The sequence below is a fragment of the Quercus robur genome, chromosome 5 (assembly GCF_932294415.1).
Source record: "Quercus robur chromosome 5, dhQueRobu3.1, whole genome shotgun sequence".
NCBI lineage: Eukaryota > Viridiplantae > Streptophyta > Magnoliopsida > Fagales > Fagaceae > Quercus > Quercus robur.
Genome location: NC_065538.1, coordinates 78,162,498 through 78,183,718, shown reverse-complemented (window position 1 = coordinate 78,183,718; position 21,221 = coordinate 78,162,498). Strand labels below are relative to the sequence as shown.

Sequence of the window (21,221 nt, the reverse complement as noted above, 5' to 3'; positions counted from 1 at the left end):
CCATATCAGTGAGGAGGTGTTTTGGTGCTTGGGAAGTAGTTCAAAGAAGACCAATTCATTTGATTGATGCAATGGGCTTATTGCGGGATCTGGTAAGCTAGAGAAGACAAGGTTCAGCGTAACCCTGTTGGAGTAAGAAGCTTGGAGGGCTTAGGTGCACTAAGTAGATTAGGGTTGGAAGGTCTTCTACTATTCATGTATCCCAACTTTATTCTCTAGTGGATTATTGACCACTTGGATGGTGGCAGAGAGATTTTTCGCCGAGTACTTCAGTTTCCTCTTCAATAACACATCACCATGTTATCTTTGTGTTTGCATCTTTCTTTCCTTTCTCTTTACCTTTTAATTGCTGCTATGTTTGTAATTAATTATGGTTTAGAGTGTGTTACCAATTTGGATATAGCTTATTATTCATATTCCACGCATATACTGTTTGATTATAAGCTTGTGTTGGTAATTTTGTATTTGGGGTCTAAACTTTCATTAGTGTTTTATACGCTATTTGAACTTTTAGTTTTCATAGCACTTTTTTAAGTACTTTGGTTTGAACTCTACAATTCTAGTACTTGGTTTTCTAATACAGGACTATGGTGTGTTGTGAATACTTGAATTATGAGCTATTTAAAACATTTTTATATGTACCCATGCTTTGTAGTTTAGTACTTTTAGTTAATGTTATGCATTTTCTTTAGTACATCACTCTTGTGCCCTTGTTGGATTTTATATTCTTGATGCAACTACTTTGTGTTTTTGTATCGGTTAAGTGTTGGACATGTAAATAATAATTTGCATTGAGCTTATTAGCTTACATGTCCAGATGTTCATTCCTTGTGTGAATGATCAATGTGATCACTATTTATAGTGATTGTTCTTGTTTGGTCAAGTCATGCTTTATTGCTATAGTCTTTACTACTTGATCACATTGAGCTTGCTCTATATGCATTTCAAGATTTCTGCTTACAATGATCGTATTATGTTATTGTTTTCAGGAAAAACTTGTTCATATGGTTCAAGAGCTTCACAGTTTGTATAGTTAGGTGTGAGTGAGTTTGGTAACTATTCCTAACTCACATGTTAAGTCTAGAGTCTGTTTTAGGGTTTTGTCACGGAATAGCCAAAGGGGGAGATTGTAAGGTTGAATTTATTCAATGATGTTTTGGCTTTATTTCGTGCCAAATTTTCTTGTAATTTAGCAATTAAATACCCTGTATTTAGGTGGGATTTATGTAAGGGTTGTGTGTGAGAGAGTGTGAAGAAAACTCAAGATGTGTGCAATTAAAGGAGTCTCGCGACTGGATCTCGCAACTGGCATGTCGCCAGAGTAGCACACGTATGAAGCATGCAGGGGAGCTGAAGGGTCACAATAGATGGAGCACTACAGGACTAAAATTCCAGTCTGGCCAGGCAGTTAGCTCGCAACTCGTTCCAGTCGCGAGGTTGAGTCACCAGAATGCCTTGTTTAGATGAAAACTGACTTTTCGCATTCCTCATACACACTACTATAAATATCTTTATACCCACGAAATGTAGAGAGCTTCTAGAGAGAATTTTGAGAAAGAAACCCTAGAGAAAAACAAGATTGACTCATCCATATTCATCATTTGATTCTCCAGATTCCTCTACTTTCACCCTCTCCATTGACATATCCTTGAGAGGTACATTTGCCAAATCCTTATCTCACCATACTCATATTAGTGAGGAGGTGTTTTGGTGCTTGGGAAGCAATTCAGAGAGGACCAATTCGTCTGGTTGATGCAATGGGCTTATTGCGAGATCCGGTAAGCTAGAGAAGACAAAGTTCGACGTAACCCTGTTAGAGTAAGAAGCTTGAAAGGCTTAGGTGCACTGGGTAGATTAGGCTTGGAGGGTCTTCTACTATTCATGTATCCCAACTTCATTCTCTAGTGGATTATTGATCGCTTGGAGGGTGGCGAAGAGGTTTTTCGCCTAGTACTTCGATTTCCTCTTCGATAACACATCACCATGTTATTTTTGTGTTTGCATCTCTCTTCCCTTAGAGCACTCTCATCAGGTGTGCCAAATGCCCAATATTTGGCATTTGGCACACCAAACACCAAAAACCATCCCTCATCAGCTCTTCCAAATCTCAAAAAATTTGAGACATGGCTACAGTACCGCCTCAAATATGAGACAGTATGGACATAAATGCCAAACACTGTTTGGCTTATTTAATTCGTTTTTTCTCTCTGCTCCTATCAGATGTCTCTCCATCTACATCTCTCACTCTCTCTGTCTAGCATTCTTGCCATGCCCTTTCGCCATGTCGATCTCGCCATTGCCGATCTCACCACGCCAATCTCGCCATCGCTGATCTCACAATCGCCGATCTCGCCATGCTGATCTTGCCATGCTGAGAGACAGAGTTTGCCCAGGCTCGCCATTGATCACTGACCCACTTTGCGATGAAGAGGAACTCCAGTGTGAAGGACGCGTTGGCTAGAAGTGAAAACTTTCATCAGCGACGGCGACGGAGGCGGTTTGGGATGTGGGTTTGTTTGATTTGGTGGATGGGATGTGGTTTGTTGAATTTTACAATTGATTCTGTGGATTTGGGATGTGGGTTTGTTTGATTTGGTGGATGTGGGTTTGTGCCGGTGGTGGGTTTAGGATGTGGGTTTGTTAGGTATGGTCTCTCTGGTTGTGTTTTTTTTTTTTTTTTGAGGTGGCGTTGGTGGATGTGGGTTTGTGCCAGTGGTGGCCGTCGGTGTTTGTGCCGGTGGTGGCCGTTGGTGATGATGATGATGATAGTGATAGGGATAGGGAGGATGTAATATATTATTTTAATGTGTAGTAAATATTATTTTAATGTATAGAATTGAAGTATAGAACATTTGATAAATGGTATGTTGTAAAATGATGTGCTAAAATGATAAAGTTGGTTTTTGGTGTGTCAAAATGGCATTTTTTTTTTAGAGAGCTGATGAGAATGCTCTTACTCTTTACCTTTTAATTGCTGCTGTGTTTGTAATTTTTTATGGTTTAGAGTGTTTTACCAATCTAGTTATTGCTTATATTTCATATTCTGCACATATACTGTTTGATTATAAGCTTCTGTTGGTAATTTTATAATTGGGGGTCTAAACGTTCATTGGTGTTTTATACGCTATTTGAACTTTCATGAGACAAAGGTGTAGAAAACATACATCATCTCATACATATATCAAAGAATATAATGTATGTAATAAAAGTGGTCACAGGACCATAGTACAAGACCATTATCTTGAAACTTGCATTTCTCCCTACCCTCATTAATTATGCTACTTGCTGAGCTTCAGCTCATCCCACTCTCTAACAGTTTTTCAGATTAATTAGCTATACCTCAAGTATGGAATTTACTTTAGTGGTGGTGATTGGAGTGCTATGTTAAATCGGGAAACTTGCACTATAAATTGTTGGTGACTCAATCTTGCTAAATTTATCGAGGCCATAATTTACTCTATTGGAGGTTGGACACTTGAGGTTTGTTAGCCTTGGGCGTGGTAGGCCTAGATTTGATGTTGAGGTTGCGTATTCTTGAAGGTTCCAACTTGTATTATCCATTTGGAGTTTTGAGATATATTCATGTATTATATGGAGGCACATGACTATAGTTATCGTTTGTAAATGTGTTATAGAGCTCTGACTTGTAATCTGAAGATTTCAGTATGGTTATATTCTTATCATGTTGAAAGGAAAAGAAAAGAAAAGAAAAATATCCTATAGTCTATCTCGTGAAGGTTTTTTACTCATGCTTTGGACCTTTTTGGGTTTGGGGCGTGACATGCATTAGGCACAAAATTGTATAATCACATTATCGAGGGTATGCTACAGTTATTGAAGCTTCATTAACAGAAGATGGCATTTCTTTTCTTGTAGATTGATCGGACCCGAGCTCCTTTGTTGGCATGTTTGTCTCTGTTGTACTATAAAGGAAAATTGCCGGCCGTTGAGGTGCTGGTAGAGTAAGAGAGTTACCATTTAGCATGAGAACTATCGATGCCATGGTTGGTCTTTCTATGGAACTTCCCTGGACACATTGTAAGCCAATATGGAAACATCTCTTAACTTCATCTCTTGAATAAGAATCTCTCAAAGTCGGGTCCAACAACTCCAAAAATGTTCCATCCCTCCAATGTTTCCAAGCCTGCATCAATTGCCCAAATATTCTCGTAAACTTCTCTGGACATATTAACAAAAGGGGAAAAATGCAATATTCAATTTATACTCACATAGCTCAAGAGGTTCTCGGTAGTGCTTGATGTACTGAATGATCTATTCCTCTTACCACTTAAAATCTCTAATATTAGAACACCAAAACTGTATACATCAGACTTCATTGAATATAATCCGCTTATCGCATATTCTGGAGACATGTAACCACTAGAAACCAACATCAACAAAACAATACTCAGTTAAAATATGATATGAAACCTTTTGAAGTATAAGTAATACTGAACAAAAATAACAGTTACATTCAGACTAACTGGAATCCAAGATAACGTACTCTGTATATCTGATAAGTACATGAGCACAAATGCATTACTACGGAGAAGTAATTGGACTAAGTGCATCTCTAAATTTCAAGCTGATAACTTGATATGTACTTTGTGAGGTGCTAGAATGATTTTCTCCCTCTTTTACTTTGTTTATTTGATGGGATAATACATCAATCTAGATCACGCCCAACAAAGAAAGAATTGCTTATTTTAATTGGGTTTAAAAGCATTATATCCCATTGGAAGGTTCCTTAGATTTACCCTTTCTAAAGGTTTTTTTATTTATTTTTTTTATGAAAAGACCACTTTTCCCTCTATTTATGGTAGTTATTTCCCCAAAAAACAAATGTTACAAAATGTCTAAAATTTCGTACTTACAGTGTCCCAGCAATCCTGTGAGTGTTATCTTGAGTTTGGTCAATTCCAAAAATTCTTGCCATGCCAAAATCTGAAATTTTTGGATTCATATCTTCATCTAGCAATATGTTGCCAGCTTTAAGATCACGATGTATAATTCTAAGTCGAGAATCTTCATGAAGATACAGAATCCCTCGTCCAATCCCACAAATAATCTTGTATCGGCTTGACCAATCTAATAGTCTTTGCTTCTTAGGATCTAAAAAATCATCAAAATTCAATTTCAGGTTAGAATATATGAATTAAAATCAATCTCCATGTTAAAGTATACAATTTAATTCAATTTGAAAAGAAAAATACAGAAAAATAATTTAATCTTTTTCTCTCTTGCTACGTCATCTGGTCCTCAGTAAAAGGAATTTACAAATTCGGTGCAGCTTGAAGCTTATAATCTTAACAGCAGTCATGCATTTCATATAACACAAGGAAATTAGACAAATGGTTAGAATCAACGAACCGAATAGAAAATAGTCGAGGCTTTTGTTGGGCACATATTCATAAACCAATATTTTTTCTTCTCCTTCCAAACAAAATCCTAATAGTGTCACTAGATTTCTATGTTGAAGCTTAGCTACCAATGCAACTTCATTCTTAAATTCTTCTACACCTTGTCTAGAGCTTCTTGAGAGCCTTTTCACGGCAATCTCGTCCACCTAGAAGTGTGCCCTGTAAAATGCATTTAATTAGCTGTTAGAATAGCTTGTAGAAGTTATAAAAGTCCAAAAGTCAAGTTTTTTTCTGATTTTAGAACTGTTTAGATTTTGCATACATAAATTTGCTACTATGCTTACAAATTAAAGATCAGAAAAAGTGAAAGCAATAAAAATAAAAATTACCAGTCTAATACCTTGTAAACCTCTCCAAATCCACCTCTACCTAGCTTGTTATCATCTGAAAATTTGTTTGTGGCTGCTTTAAGCGTAGCGAAATCAAATATTAAACATTCCACAGCTGTGATTTCCATAGCAGCTACACATCCAAACAGTAAACGTAAGGAAATACTCTACAAATTAAAAGCAACACGCGCAGACATTAGGGGATGACACGATGAATTAAAATGTTTTTTACCATCTTCCTCCTTAACCTTGTACTTCTGTTTCAATGTCATAGGTAATAACGCATTTGATGAATTAAAATGCTTGTCACCATCTTCCTCCGTAGCATTGCACTTCTGTTTCAATTTCATACGGTGAAAACAGTACACCGTTGTCAATAGTACCACAGAGACAGCAATGAATGTAACGATAGCAATGATCCTTGCGGATGAGCTATGCCTTTTTCCTGCATAATCACTAAAATCTTCGTTGATTTACAAAGTAAATGAGCCTAACCAAATGGCATTTGACTCCCTAATATGGTGTCAATTCAATGTAGATTCATGAGCTCTAGTATCTAAAACAAAATAATAGTATTAATAATTTTAAAAAAAGGAAAAGGAAAAAAAAAAAAAATATTCATTGCACATATGCTAACCCAAAATTGATTAATCATAAGAAAGGCCATTCAATAGATCAAAGTATGTATAAATTCAGAAGGGCAAAACTTAGATACAATATCTTAAATATTGTTACTAAGGTTCTTTTGTTAAAATCTAGCCACATGTCTACTTAACAAAAAGTACTACATGGCATTAAAACACATGCTTTCTCATCAGTAAACTCATTAAAATAAGAAAAGAGATGTTACGTCTACAACATTTTTACAACAAATCACAGGTGGTTAGTTGTTCTTGGTTTAAATTTGAAATTAATACTAAGATTACTTTTTTGCCCCAACAATAATGCCCAATAACAACTTACCACTTAGGATTTGTTGTAAAAATGTTGTAGACATATCATTTCTCAAATAAGAATTGAGTTGAACTCTCACAATTCATTAGTCCCCCTTTCTCTCTTTGCTGATTTTGGTCTTTCGGTTCTTAAATTGCAATAAGTTGAGATCTCTTCATACAAAAAAATACCCAAAAGAGTGACAATTTGCTTATTTATTTTTTATTTTTTATTTTTTTCGGATGGCCCTCATAACTTTTCAAGCCTTATATGTTGCAGAGATCCACTAAGGGGTAATGATAGGGAATACAGAAAGAAAGTGAAAGATCTAGGTTTGGTTTTGGTTTTTCTCTCTCTCTCTCTCTCTCAACATTTTTTACACTTAGTTTTGTTTCAATAGACCCCATGCTCTTCTCGCAAGATCATCCTTTTTTGTCTTCCTGGTTGCCTCAAATGGATCAAAACAAAATTTCATTTTCACTGCGGCTTTCATCTTTGGAGAAGATAAACAAATGTGTGGATAATTAAAGATAAATTTTAGTTTTTATGTATAGCTTTTTAAAACCTCACATTTTCCTGCATTTTCTAATTTTTTTCAAATTTCTTCAAGGTACAAATATATATTAGAACATTTTCATCAAAAAGTTTTTAGCAAAAAATTAGATAAGTTGTTCTTAAACGGAGATCTAATCTTTTGAGTAATGGGTATTGGTTGGAGTGGAGAAGAGCTTTTTGCACAACAATAGCTCAAGACCCAGATTCTTCAATATCTAACAAGCAACAGAGAAGCCCATCACCAGCCCCACCAAAAGTGCTTCATTTCTATTCAACGAGGGCATTGGTGCGTGATTACTAACAAAGAAAGAAGGGGCAAACTGAGAGAGAGAGAGAGAGAGAGAGAGAGAGAGAGAGAGAGAGAGAGAGAGAGAGAGAGAGAGAGAGAGAGAGAGAGAGAGAGAGAGAGAGAGAGAGAGTTGTTTACTTATTTAGTTAAATAGACACGTGACTGAATATTAAAAAGGAAACTAAGTAACAATATACAAGATATTGTATCTAAATTTTGCCTAATTCAAAAGATAAATTTAGAGTAAAGTACAATCAGTTTTATTTTGCATTCAAAAGTTAAAACATTTCATAAAATTTATTTATTGTGACACTACATTCATTTTATCATGTAAGACCAATTATAAATTGTTGTATCACTAATCGCAAATAAACTAATTTAAACATTTATTTATTAGGTAGTTGAATCTCACCAATCATATCCATGAGCACATTAATTTACAAGTTTTTGTGATTCATTTTATGCTTCATCAATCATTTTAAACTTTAGTTATTTCATAAATAAAGTTAAATAAATACATAACAAATTGTGATTGGTAAAACATAAAATGAAACACAAAAAGCATGACGTTAGATTTGTATTTATTTCATGCAGTAAAATTTACTAGTTTTAAAGTTGGGTCATATTAAGGGTGTCTTCTGGGCAATTTTTAATAGACTATTTTAAGAAAATTTTAAAACCATTTATAGAGAATATAAAAAACTGTTATAAAAATTAATTATTTTTTTCGTATCTCATAAAAATTTTCAAAAAATATATATTAAACCAATGCTTTTAAGTATAAGTAAATTCTATAGTGAGTTTTGCTATTTACCATTATTGGTTCCGGTGACCAAACCAGGTGTAGCCGGAGGTAGTGAAGGTATGATCCGGTAAAATTGATGCACATCGTACCTAACACTACAACTGGTATATAAACCCATAGCGCCTTTCTTTCCACTACAATAAGCCGGCAGGTTTGCTATTGCTCCCCAAAGACACTTATTACAATCGAAGCTGGAGAGGTCAGGCGTGCACTGAACCAGGCTATACAGCGTTAGAGAAGAAGAAAACATGGCTTCTTTCGTAGCAAACATCTTAGCACCTAGCTGAGCACTTTGGGCTCGTGTCACCAAGTCACCAAACACGGTTGCTAGTAGCTTATTAAAGCCATCTAATTCAGCTACAGTGGTGTTGTCCGTACACTCAGAAAAACTTGGATCATTCATAATAAAGAAGGAGCTTGGTTCTGAGTAGCGTAACATACACTCGTCATACCATATCACGACCCATCTTCCTCTAGGACAGTATTGTTGGACTATGCTTTTGGTAGCTGTGGCCACACAGTCTTGGCAGACTTCGGTGGTGACATCGCCACGGCAGAGAAAGAGGCCGTAAATTGTGTTGCTGGAAGAGTTTTGGCCGACGGTGATGTTATAGAAACCACTTTCAATGGAGGAATTGGAGGAAAGGGAAGAGAGGAGGAGGTCGAGGTTGGACTGGTAGGTGCTGTGGGGGGTGAAAGTTTCGTCTGAACAGTAGTGGTATTGGTAAGTTGGGGCAGCTTCGCTAATTATGCTGCAAAGCAAGGAAAGGAGCACAAGGGTAATCATCGAGACATGGAAAGAAGGCAAATTCCTTTTGATATCAACCTCTTGATCTTACTTTGAACCTTTGGTAGTTTTGTTAAAATAAGTGGTTATCAATAATGAGTTCAAGGAGGAACTTAGACATGAATAATGAGAGAGCGAATCCGTCGGTAGAGGTTGGTCTTTGATAACATTTAATACTTGAAAAAACGTGAAGCGACTTTTATTCAAGAAACTGCTGGCCTTATAAATGTGATCATATCATAGGAAGAAAAAACAAAACAAAGGACTTGTGGAGGGACCCAGTCAAAGTTGTGGAAAAGTTAAACAAAAGAATAGAAAAGTCATTGGCAGAGAAAATATCGGAATTTTGGGAAATGGAAAATATCTTCTTCTTTTTTTGCTTTTTTTTATTTATTTTAATTTTACAAATTTTACTCTAATTTAATTTTATTGTATATGTATGTGAAACTCCTTTCAGAAGACTTAAATCCGGTATTTGCTTCCGCATCTTACAAACACTTATATTTGTAGACCATTACACCAAAAATATTTTCTTGTAATTTCCAAAATTCTCAATAAGTTGTGGGATCAAGAATTGTTTTAGGATTAACTAAGAATGCTGCTAAAATATTAGAAAACAAAGCATAGCATTAGCACTTTAATAGAATATTGCCCTGAATTATTAACAAACCAAATCAGTACGTCAATAGAGTCCCAATTTCTCAAAGGAATCCCTTTGATGGCAGCTACTTCATGAGGAAAAAAAATTGATCGATGAAAGACACTTTCCAGTAGTGAGAATCGAGAACAATTAGGGCCCCCAACTTTGCTATTCTAGGCAAGGTTTTGAAACTCGGACTGTTCATTGAACCGTAAACGGAAGAGGTTCATGGTTTTTAAGGTTGAACCGAGGTCGAACCGTGATGACTTCATAATTAATTTAATAATTATTTAAAATATAAATAATTATATTAAATTAGTAAAAATATTTAAAAAATTAACTAAAATAGTGCAATTAAATATAGAGATCTATTCCTATCAAATATATATATATATATATATAGAGAGAGAGAGAGAGAGAGAGACAGAGAGAGATCTATTATTCCTTTATAGAAACAAAGAAATCTATCTTTCAAATGTATTTTCTATATCATAATTCATAACTTTAAGAAATATTAAATCCTAGTATTTTTTACGTTGATTAATTAAATTTGTGATAATATCTAATAATATAATAATTAGAATAAAAAATATATATATTAAAAATGGTATTTGTCTAATTGTGTTGCATGTCCGCAACATGGCACTTATAAAATTACGAATGCATTTATTTTTTTAAGAAAAATGATATGTTAATAATATTTTCACAATATTTTTATAACAAATTCTAAGTGACAGATTGTTACTAGTTATTATTATTGAAGTAAAAAATTAATTTTAGCGTTAGGTTCAAATTTGAACCAATAACAACTAACCACTTATAATTTATTGTGAAAATATTGTAAAAATATTACGAACATAACACCTCTATTTATTTAATGTTTAATGTGATGAACGGATGATATTTGTATTGCATTGCATGCAACGTGGCCCACTGGTAAGATAAGAATCAACTATTTCCTTTAAAATAAAAACAAAACATAAAAAGTTAAAATTTCAACCACTAGCAAAGCAAAACGTGGAACTCCATTCAATTCACCCACCTACCCCACCTACTAACTTGACCACATCTCTATCTTTACTTTTAGCCGCTGAAGCAGTGAAGCGGCGAAAATGGCCAACTGGCCTTAAAAACGAAACTATCTAGTTAGTAGGCTCTCTTTAGAAACATATTTCATTTATAGCATCTCGAGTCTTAAAGACTCGATTTTGGGCTTCAAAATCGAGTCTTTAAGGCTCGGTTTGTATGCTTGACCACGTCTGATGTGGCAGAGTTGCCATCTGGCATTGACATGGAAATCGAGTCTCTTAGACTCGATTTCCACGTGTATTCCAACCGGAAATCGAGTCTTAGAGACTCGATTTCAATCCCAAAATTTTTTAAAAAAAATTCTAAGTCTCTACATGCCAAAATACCCAAACGCAGATTAGATCAAAGGGAGAGAAAGAGAAACACACAGCTACTCAGATCAGATCAGAGGGAGAGAAACAGAGAACCTCACTGCCAAACCTCACCAGCGCAGCCAGGGGCTCGCGCCGGCCTGGGGCTCGCGCGAGACTCAGGCCGTGCGCAAGCCTGCCTGGGGCTCGCGCGAGACTCAGGCCGTGCGCGACCTAGGCTCGCGCGAGCCCTAGGTCGTGCGCGGCCTGACTCGCGCGAGCCCCAGGTCGCGCGCGAGCCTGCCTGGGGCTCGCGCGAGACTCAGGCCGTGCGCGACCCAGGCTCGCGCAAGACTCAGGCCGTGCGCGACCCAGGCTCGCGCGAGCCCCAGGCCGCGCGCGAGCCTCAGGCCGCGCGCGACCCAGGCCGCGCGAGCCCCTGGCCGCGCTCGACGCTGGCCACCTGGGTCGCTGGTCAGTTTCTGGTCATGCCGCGCGCGCCTGGGTCTCCGATCTCGATCTTCTCTTCCTCTCTGTTTCTGGTTTTCTTTTCTTTTTTCTTTTTTTTTTCTCTGGGTTTTTCCTCCTTTGATGCTCTGGTGTTTGGTGTGAGCGTTATAAATAGGGGTTAGAAATCGAGTCTAAGAGACTCGATTTCCATGTCAATGCCAGATGGCAACTCTGCCACATCAGACGTGGTCAAGCATACAAACCGAGCCTTAAAGACTCGATTTTGAAGCCCAAAATCGAGTCTTTAAGACTCGAGATGCTATAAATGAAATATGTTTATAAAGAGAGCCTACTAACTAGATAGTTTCGTTTTTAAGGCCAGTTGGCCATTTTCGCCCAGTGAAGCCATAATTCATTATTTTATCTTTCTCCTTTTTGTTGTTTTGTGAGCTCTTTGTCTCAACTTTGGTCTTCGTCCTGGAGTCGCCTACATCTGTTTGCTGGGTTTCTTCTCCACAATCAACAATTTGCTCTTTTATCAGTGGTCTCTCTGTGTTCGTGTCTGTGTTTGTGTTTGTGTTTGTGTTATCAATCAAAAAGAGTTCCTTCTCTTGATTATCAAAAAAAAAAAAAAAAAAAGCCGTCTCTCTCACTGCAGCAGATTTGAAGATTGTGAATCAGTGAAGCTTAAGCACCTCCAAAAATTATCAGATCTCTTCTGATCTTTGTTCTTCTTCGTGTTCTTTCATTTCTTTTTATTTCTTCTAGATTTGATCAAAACTTCATCCCGGTGTACCCAAAATTCATTGGAAAAGCTGAAGCAAAAAGAAACCGTTCGAACCTCAAAAACCGGTCACGGTTCTCAGAACCGCACGGTCTGACCACGGTTCGTACGGATCCCTGCTTTTTTCACATAGAACGGTTCTTGAAGCTAAAAAAACTGTAAAACTGAGAGGGTCACGGTTTTTCCGGTCGGACCGTACGGTCCGGTCCGGATTTCAAAACCATGATTCTAGGGAGCATTGTACATGGGGGGATGACCTTAAAGTAATTGTGCGTAGGCAACCAATACTCTTGCCAAATTCCAATTTTGTCTCCTTTGCCATCTCAACATATTAGTACCTTCTCTAACACGGTACTTTACGCCAAGATACATTTCTAAGAAAAATGACCATTTCGAGGAATATGAGAATCTAAAAATGGAGAATTTTACTCTTTTTTTTTTAGTAGTTGTCATCCCTGCTTTGCCCGGTTGAAACAATGAAATCACAAAATCCCATATACCCCTGTAACCTATGCACAATTTGGTCTAATTTAACTAGTGAAGTTTCTTCTCCTCAAATCATTAGCCCCCACCAAAAGCTGCTCATCATCCTTGTGTGGTGCCTACGAAGTTATCTAGTTATTAAAAAAAATAATAATCTCATGCCATAAGTTGAGAAAGATTGAGCCACAGCTTTGATCAAAATCTTCCTACCTGCTTGTGAAAGGGGTTTCTCCTTCCGACTACAACTTTTTCCAGTTCCTTAATTGTTACAAAAGCAGGGCATTTGTTACGTCCCACCATATAACTAGTAGGCCCAAATGTCTATCATATTCCTTCTCACTACTAACTTGCTTTGCTGTTTTAATGGAGTTTAACAATCTCTCAATTTGTGTATTAATTGCTAAAGAACATGGTGGTCTTCTCATCGTTAATATTCAGCTCCGATGCAGTCTCATACAAAGATAAGGTGTTTAAGATGTGTCAACATTCTTCTAGAGATGTACTACAAAAGAGTAAACTATTGCTCGCAAATAGTGAGCGGAAATAACGAGGCCACCATGACAAATAGCCACAACCCAAATCTGTTTGTGATAGTCTTGTAGCAATAAAAATTGAGTACAGCTAGGATAGCATTATTTTGTATTCTTTTCTCAATAATTAATTTTACAAATTATAGCAAACGTTTATTACCATACATGAAGGCTCAATTTCTTAGAGAACGGTCATGTGTATTATAGTGTTCAAGTTCCATGACTTAGAAAAGAGAGAGTAGCTTTGGAGAATTCCTTACTACAAACACTATCGAGGGTACAGTTCAGTAATTGATGCTTCATTGACAGACCATTGCACTGATGTACTTGAAGATTTATCTGAGTTCACCTCTACTGTTGGCATGTTCGTGCTAGAAGATTTATCTGAATCCATCGCTATTGTTGGCATGTTCTGCTCTGTTCTACTATGAAGGAAAAAAGGTGGCTTTTGAGGTGATGGCAAAGTAACAGAGTCACTGTTAAGCATAAGAATTATTGTTGCCATTGAGGGTCTATCAGCAGGATTTTCCTGGACACAAAGTAAGCCAATATGGATGCATTGGATAACTTCATTTCTCGAGCAAGAATCTCTCATATCCGAATCCAGCACGTCCAAGTATGATCCATTGCTCCAGTGTTTCCAAGCCTGCATCAATTTGGTGAGTATTTTTAAAATATCAGTTTCCTTTCCCTTCGACTTAGACTTGATGTATAGGAAATAATAACATAAAATGAGTTCTAGAATATGTGTTTCACTCACATAGCTCAACAAGTCCTCGGCTGTATCTGATTGACCAAATGCACTAATTTTTTTGCCACTTAAAATTTCCAGTATAAGGACACCAAAACTATATACGTCAGACTTCACAGAAAACTGCCCGTGCATTGCATATTCTGGAGACATGTAACCACTGCAAACCAGCATCATCAACTCAGTAATTTTATAAAGAGACTATAAAACCTAAAGACTTTATCTAGTACTTAAATGTATAATTGTATATCGATCGTTGGTTACATTTAAAGCTAACTTTCACATGTAAGTATTGCACGGATTATATCTAATTATGATGCAGGGAATGTTGTGGTAACAATGCATCTCTAGATTGTCCATAAATGACTTGATACAAAATTTACGAGGTTAGAAAGAATTGTGTTTCTCATTTTCATGTGATTAATTTGTTAGGATGAAAAACAAGTTGATAAATTCTTTATATAATCTAGTACTTACAATGTTCCAACAATTTTACTGGTGTTCCCTTGGGTTTCATCAACTCCAAAAATTCTTGCCATGCCAAAATCTGAAATTTTTGGATTCAAATTTGCATCTAGCAATATATTGCTAGCCTTAAGATCACGATGTATAATTCTAAGCCTAGAATCCTCGTGAAGATAAAGGATTCCTCGAGCAACTCCTCCAATAATATTGTAACGGCTTGACCAATCCAATAAGCCTCGCTTCTCGGGGTCTACACACTCATCAAAATTCAGTATTCATGTTAGATTAAACATATCAATTATCAAATTAAAATCATACATACATACACACATATATATATATATATATATATATATATATATATATTACTCTATCTCTTGCATCTTCGCCAGCTCCACAACACTCAATTCGTTAAGCAACATAAAAATTGAAATATAAACTTATTGATCCATGTTACATGACAAACAAAGAAGTGTGTATATATATATATATATATATATATATTAGCTTAGAAGTGACTAACCAAATAAAAAGTAGTCAAGGCTTTTGTTGGGCACAAATTCGTAGAGAAGTAACTTTTCTGCTCCTTCCAGACAGTATCCCAAAAGCCTAACTAGATTTCTGTGTTGAAGTTTGGCTACCAACAAGACCTCGTTTTTAAATTCTTCAGCACCTTGTTGAGAGCTTTGCGAGAGTCTTTTCACAGCTATTTCTTGTTTGTTGGGAAGTGTACCCTAAGAATATATACTGACCCCAATTAGAGCAATTCATTTCACACGGTCTATAGATTCCCAAGAAGCTTCTGAATTTTCGAATTGTTTGGATTTCCCAGGCGTTGAGTTCATAATACTAAATTAGTACTCTCTCACTCATTAGTTTGGCAAAGTACTTTCTTCAAAATAAAAAATAATAACAATAAAAATAAGGGAAATGCTAAAAATAAAATTACACCAAAAGTTTCCATACCTTGAAAACCTCACCAAAGCCTCCACTACCCAGCTTGTTATCATCTGCGAAGTTGTTTGTCGCGGCTTCAATTGTAGCCAAATCATATTGCAAGGAATCCGTTGTAATTTCACCGGATGCTATTGATATATAAGCACGACAATGGGTTAAAGGTTGCTGGCAAATTAAATGCTCTGTTTGGAAGCATATAGAAAATGCTTTATTTTTTAGTGGGTGCTTGGAAAGCTATACATGGAAATGTATAATTATGCTTAAATACTAAAGCCTATTATTAATGACATATATAAATGAAAATGATATCAGCTAACCATAACTCTTGTGATTTTTTTTTATTAATTTCCTTTCAGCTTTACGATATTCTAGACACTTATACAGACTATATAATTAATATATGAATTTCGATAATTGCCATCTAACATAAGGCACGAAACCAAGATTTTTATCTTCAAGGGACCAAAACACAAAATAAAAAATGTTTACCACTCAAAAATAAGAAATATACTAAATTAATATAAAAAAATAAAACTACTATCTATTTATTATTAATAAAATATGAATGGAAAAACACAACATAATAATTTATTAATTATTAATAATACATTTCAATTAAATTTTTAATGATCATTCAGGGGCCTATGGCCCCATTTTCCTCGAATAGGAGTTTGCAGAGATGAGAAAATTAAACCCTTTTTTTTTTTTTTTTTTTGAGAAAAGAAAAAAAATTTGATAGGGTGAAAAGAAAATTAAACATTGTATGGAATCAATTTTGTAAATTACCATTTTCATAAGGTACAGCATTGTACTTCTTTTTTCCTCTCCTACTTAGAAAGTAGTAGCCAATACAGAGTAGCAATATAAAGACAACAGTTGGAGCAACGATGGCGATAATTAACAATGAGTTTTTGCTTTTTCCTGCATAGATCAAGAAGATTTTTATTAAACATTACAATGGTTGATGTTAAAGATATGAAGGCACAATCATAGTGGAGCCCATCCCCAATTGCAATCCTATTGATTCTCAAAAAAACAGAAAAAGAAAAAAAAAAGTGCAATCCTATTTGTATTGTGCTTCTTATAATCGTATTAGACTAGGCTTTAGCCTCTTAGAGCATTTGCATTGGAGAATGCTAATGCCAAATATAAGGGATATTTGGCATTTCAAGCTCCAAAATGTATTGTATCAGGAAATACTATTGCTAAGTATTGTAAATTTTTTTGCAATAGTACTACAGTACAATTCTATCTTTAGAATTGCACTGTAGCACAATTCTATAAAAAAAAATAAATAATATTTTATTGTGATGGTGATTGGGAGAAAGAAAGAATAAATGATGGTGATTGGGGGAAATATTATTTAATGAGTAGAATAGGAAAATAAAAGTTTGGGATACTGGAAGTATTGTAAAATGGAATGATATAATTGATAAAATAACTTTTTGGAATAATAAAATAGAATAGAGTAGCATTTCCTAATGTTAATGCTCTTATAAATACAATTGATTCATTGTAAAATATAATAGTTAATAGTAAAATATTGCAAATACCATCGTGGCCAGGTAAGTTCCTCTTTTTTCTTGCTTTTGCCATGTTTCATCCTTTGTAACATTCATGATTCAACATTCCTTTTAAACTTATAGATGGGTTAAAGTATCTGGTGTGCTAAATGCTAATTTTTTAGCATTTAATTAGCACACCAAACATAAAAAAAAAAATAAATAAATAAAAAACACCCATCTTTTCCAAATGCTAAAAAATTTTTAGCATTTCGCATAGTACTCTTTTACCATGTTATATAATTTTTTTACTTTTTCTTTTCTTTTTCTCTCTCCTCTCACATGTTATGTCATGTCTCTCATTTTGTAGTTGACTTTTTTCTTTTTCATTTTTAACGTGTTCTACTTCGTGTGGTAGGGTTTTTTTCTTTTTTAATAAAAAATTAATTTTATTTTAAGTTATTTTAATGGTAATATGTTAAAAGTAAAAAATGTGACAAAACTATATTATTAAATGAAATGCTAAAACAGATAAAATAACATTTTAATATATTAAAATAACATTTTTTTAAAACAAAGTTATTTTAATTACCTAAAGCGTTCACAATAATGATTTTAAAAATTTTAACTTTTAATAACTTAAAAAATTACTTTACTTATCCTACCACTCAACTTTAAAATGCACTAAATATCAAAAATTTTAGGGTAAATTCCAGAAAACTACTTGAGGTTTGAATTAATACCAACTAGGTCCAACACTTCTCAAAACTAACCAACTTAGTCCTTAAAAGACACTTTTGTCCCTAAATACCTAAACCCTGTTACGTTCTCTTCTCTCTTCTCTTTGACTCATCTCTTTCCCCTTTTTCTCTCTCTCACCCACCTGCAAAACCCATGAGCCTAGCCACCTGCAAAACCCATTAGTCTTCACCAGAATCAGCAACTCTATTGAACAACCATCACTACTAAAGGTTAGTTTAGCATCAACTCTCACTCACTCTTCCCTATTTTCTACCACCTAAAAACAGTATCATCAACTACAATCCATGGCTGCCACCACCTCTAACCCAGTGCAGCAACCAAAAAAGAAAAAAATTCTGTGCGGCAACCAACCATGGCTGCCACCACCTTTGACCCAATGCAGTAGCAACCCACGGCTGCCTCCACCTCTAACCCAGAGCAGCAAAAAAAAAAAAAAAAAAAACAACTGTGCAGCAACCAGCCACACGGCCATCACAAATCTGAAAGGTCACCCACCAAAATTTAAATCCAAACCACATGCACCAGATTTGAAGACATCCATTCAGCCTAACCCCAAAACCCAAATCAAAATAGCAAACCCATAGATCTACAAATAGTATACCCAAAATCCAAATTTTCAAACCCACACCCAAATCATCTTAACCTAACAACCAAAGAAAATTTAGAGGGAGAGAGGGTTATGGGTTTCACCAATGACCAGAGTTCGGTGAGGGAGAGATGGACGAGAGAGAAGAGATGGGCATCACCTGTGTGAGAGAGAAAAAGGGAAAAGAGATGAGAGTCAGAGAAGAGAGATGAGAGAAGAGAACGTAACAGGGTTTAGGTATTTAGGGACAAAAGTGTCTTTTAAGGACTAAGTTGGTTAGTTTTGAGAAGTGTTGGACCTAGTTGGTATTAACTCAAACCTCAGGGTAGTTTTCTGGAATTTACCCAAAATTTTACTTTAACGTATAATATACATATACATACATATATATATATATATATATATATATATATATATATATATGTATATATATATTAAAATAATATAAACCATTTCTGTCTATAAACACCCACAAACATCTATACCCACGACCAAACACTTACCCAGGATCATAGAACACCCATACCCACAGCCAAACATCAATTTTAACTAGCCACCATCTACAAATTTCCCCGTAAAATTACCCTGAAGACCAGAAAAATTCTCAGCAAAATACAATCCCTATAAACCCTTTCATCTTCATCCTCAAGCCAAAACCCAAAACCCACAGCAAACCTTTCATCTTCAACCTAAAGCCAAAAGCTAAAACTCCTCTGGCACACCATGGAAGAACTCATATTCAACCTCAAGCCAAAGCCCAAAACCCATAGCAACCCTTTCATCTTCAACCTCAAGTGTGACCCACAACCAAGTCCCACCACCCACGGTATGACCCACTAACCTAACCACTACAACCCAATCAAATAGAGGAGAAAAGGACGAGAAAGAGAGGGAGCAGATTCAGCAAAAAAAAGAATAGAGGGAGCAGAGAGAGAGGGAGAGAGTGAGCAGGGAGAATGAGATAATAAATTAATGTATTTGTGTTTAACTTTCAGCTACATGAGCTGAGCTAAATTTTTTAAGCACAACACCTTTGATGTTGTTGGTGTTTTTAGCGTGTTGGGTTCTAAAATAGCTTTGCTGTAAATTCTTTGTCAGTTCAAATCAGGTATGATCTTGAAAATAATTGAATAATTAAAAAAAAAAAAAAAAATGTTTGCACTTCATCAGCCATCCTGTCCTTGAGCTATGGAGGAGGAGGACCCAAAAATTTTAAAACATAAACTGAACTGAATAATCTCTGAAAGCAGGTTTCTTCATTTTTATATGTCATTTAAATTTTTAAATATCACTTTTCTATTAATATAATATTTAATTTGAATCATAAAATGCATTTACTTCAAATATATATATACAAGTACATACCTTTCGGAGGTGGAGGAGCAAGAAGCACCGGTGTTGGTGCCGGTGACGGAACAGCCTGTACCGTGTAAAACGGATATATTTCGTACCTAACAAAACAACTTGGATTCAAAACATTAGCCCCTTGCTTTCCTGCACAACAAGCTGGCAGATTTCCTATGACAGTCCCAAGACACCTATTGCAATCAGAGCTAGATATCAGAGGATCGCATTGGACAAGGCTATATAGTTTTTGTAATTCCGAAAAATTGGCTTCTGTTGTCGCAAATTTTTGTGTGCCAGACGGAGCATTTGATGCTTTGGTTACTATGCCATTCATTGAAGTTCCAAGTAGCTGTGTGAAGCGGCTTGAATTTGTTATATTCTGAATGTTATACATAGAAATGAGGGGAGCTTCATCCATGATGGAGAAGAATGACTGGTTTGAGTAGCGTAACACGCATTCACCGTACCATATCACGGCCACTTTTTCTACGGGGCAGTACTGCTCCTGAACAATGACTTTGGTTGCGGTTGACACACAGTCTTGGCAATCATTAGGTGTGAGGTCTCCACGGCAGAAGAAGAGGCCGTAGACTGTGGTCTCTGGGGTTTGGCCAACGGTGGTGTTGTAGAAACCACTTTCATGCGTGGAGTTTGAGGAAAGGGAAGAGAGGAGGCGGTTGAGGTTGGACTGGTAGGTGCTATTGGGGGTGAAAGTGGTTTGGTTTGAACAGTAATGGTAGCGGTATTCTGGGGCTGCTTCACTGTTTAGGCTTAGGAAGCTGGGTAAGGAAAGGATTAGTAGGAACATGGAGCCATTGAAAGAAGGCATCCCCATTGTCGTTTGATCAGTCTTGTGCTTATTCTTCATGATGCAAGACATGGAAAAGGCCTATTTTTAAAATAAAATAAAAAATATATTCCTCCTTTCTTGTTTTTTCTTGGAATAATTGGTATATAATAAAGATAAACTGATAAGGGTCACTATTTCCACTTCAATGAACAAAGGCAAGCCATTTGCCTGTGGACTTTTCAAAATGATGACAGTGTCGAAAAACTAACAGTCAGTCAACGGAGACTTCATTTTCCACACATTTTGTGATTCATGAATGAAAAACTTACTGTTTACGTGAAAGTGACTACGGTCACTACCTTGCAAGAGGGTTTTAGGGAAAATTGTGAATTTATTTGTATTATCAGAAAAACTCCAAATTTTCTTTGGTCTTGCTTTGCCTACTCTCTTAAGGACAAAAGAGTTGGTTGAAATTTCAATATCCCAAATCCTACGGTGGGAAAATCTTAGTCGACCAACAGCGCAAGCTTCCAACGGATGGAGACAGAAGTGAACGTTTCGACCAGGACCAGCGCCCTTTCCGTGAGCCGAAAAGTCTTCTGCTATTACATTGGAGAGAGTCCGGTCTGAAAGTTACCTGAGTCTTTTATTTATTTATTTTCAATTTGATAATATGG

General features: G+C 35.9%; 1 protein-coding gene and 1 pseudogene across 2 annotated transcripts; both read right to left on the bottom strand.

Moving 5' to 3' along the window:
* Positions 1 to 3,786: 3,786 nt before the first annotated feature.
* Positions 3,787 to 9,299, bottom strand: LOC126727239 (cysteine-rich receptor-like protein kinase 44; annotated as a pseudogene).
* A 4,166-nt stretch (positions 9,300 to 13,465) lies between these two features.
* LOC126727238 (cysteine-rich receptor-like protein kinase 10) lies at positions 13,466 to 20,659 on the bottom strand. Of its 2 annotated transcripts, XM_050432807.1 has the most exons (7): positions 19,773 to 20,659; positions 16,344 to 16,478; positions 15,567 to 15,685; positions 15,124 to 15,334; positions 14,613 to 14,850; positions 14,145 to 14,295; positions 13,466 to 14,030 (listed from the first exon to the last, which is right to left on the bottom strand). In XM_050432807.1, exons 1-7 carry the CDS (start codon positions 20,632 to 20,634, stop codon positions 13,653 to 13,655), a joined length of 2,094 nt encoding a protein of 697 aa, XP_050288764.1. In that variant the 5' UTR covers positions 20,635 to 20,659; the 3' UTR covers positions 13,466 to 13,652. The 2 variants fall into 2 exon arrangements, with proteins under 2 accessions (XP_050288764.1, XP_050288765.1); XM_050432808.1 differs by lacking the exon at positions 16,344 to 16,478.
* Between the last annotated feature and the right edge of the window lie 562 nt (positions 20,660 to 21,221).

What these genes read in the sequence shown, in the direction of transcription:
- LOC126727238 (XM_050432807.1), bottom strand. Translation starts at nt 20,634, where the DNA reads ATGTCTTGCATCATGAAGAATAAGCACAAGACTGATCAAACGACAATG. An exon ending in CCTTGACTACTTTTTATTTG is followed by an intron (nt 14,851 to 15,123) that starts GTTAGTCACTTC and finishes ATGAGTGTGTAG; the next exon opens with ACCCCGAGAAGCGAGGCTTA. An exon ending in AGTAAAATTGTTGGAACATT is followed by an intron (nt 14,296 to 14,612) that starts GTAAGTACTAGA and finishes GCTGGTTTGCAG; the next exon opens with TGGTTACATGTCTCCAGAAT.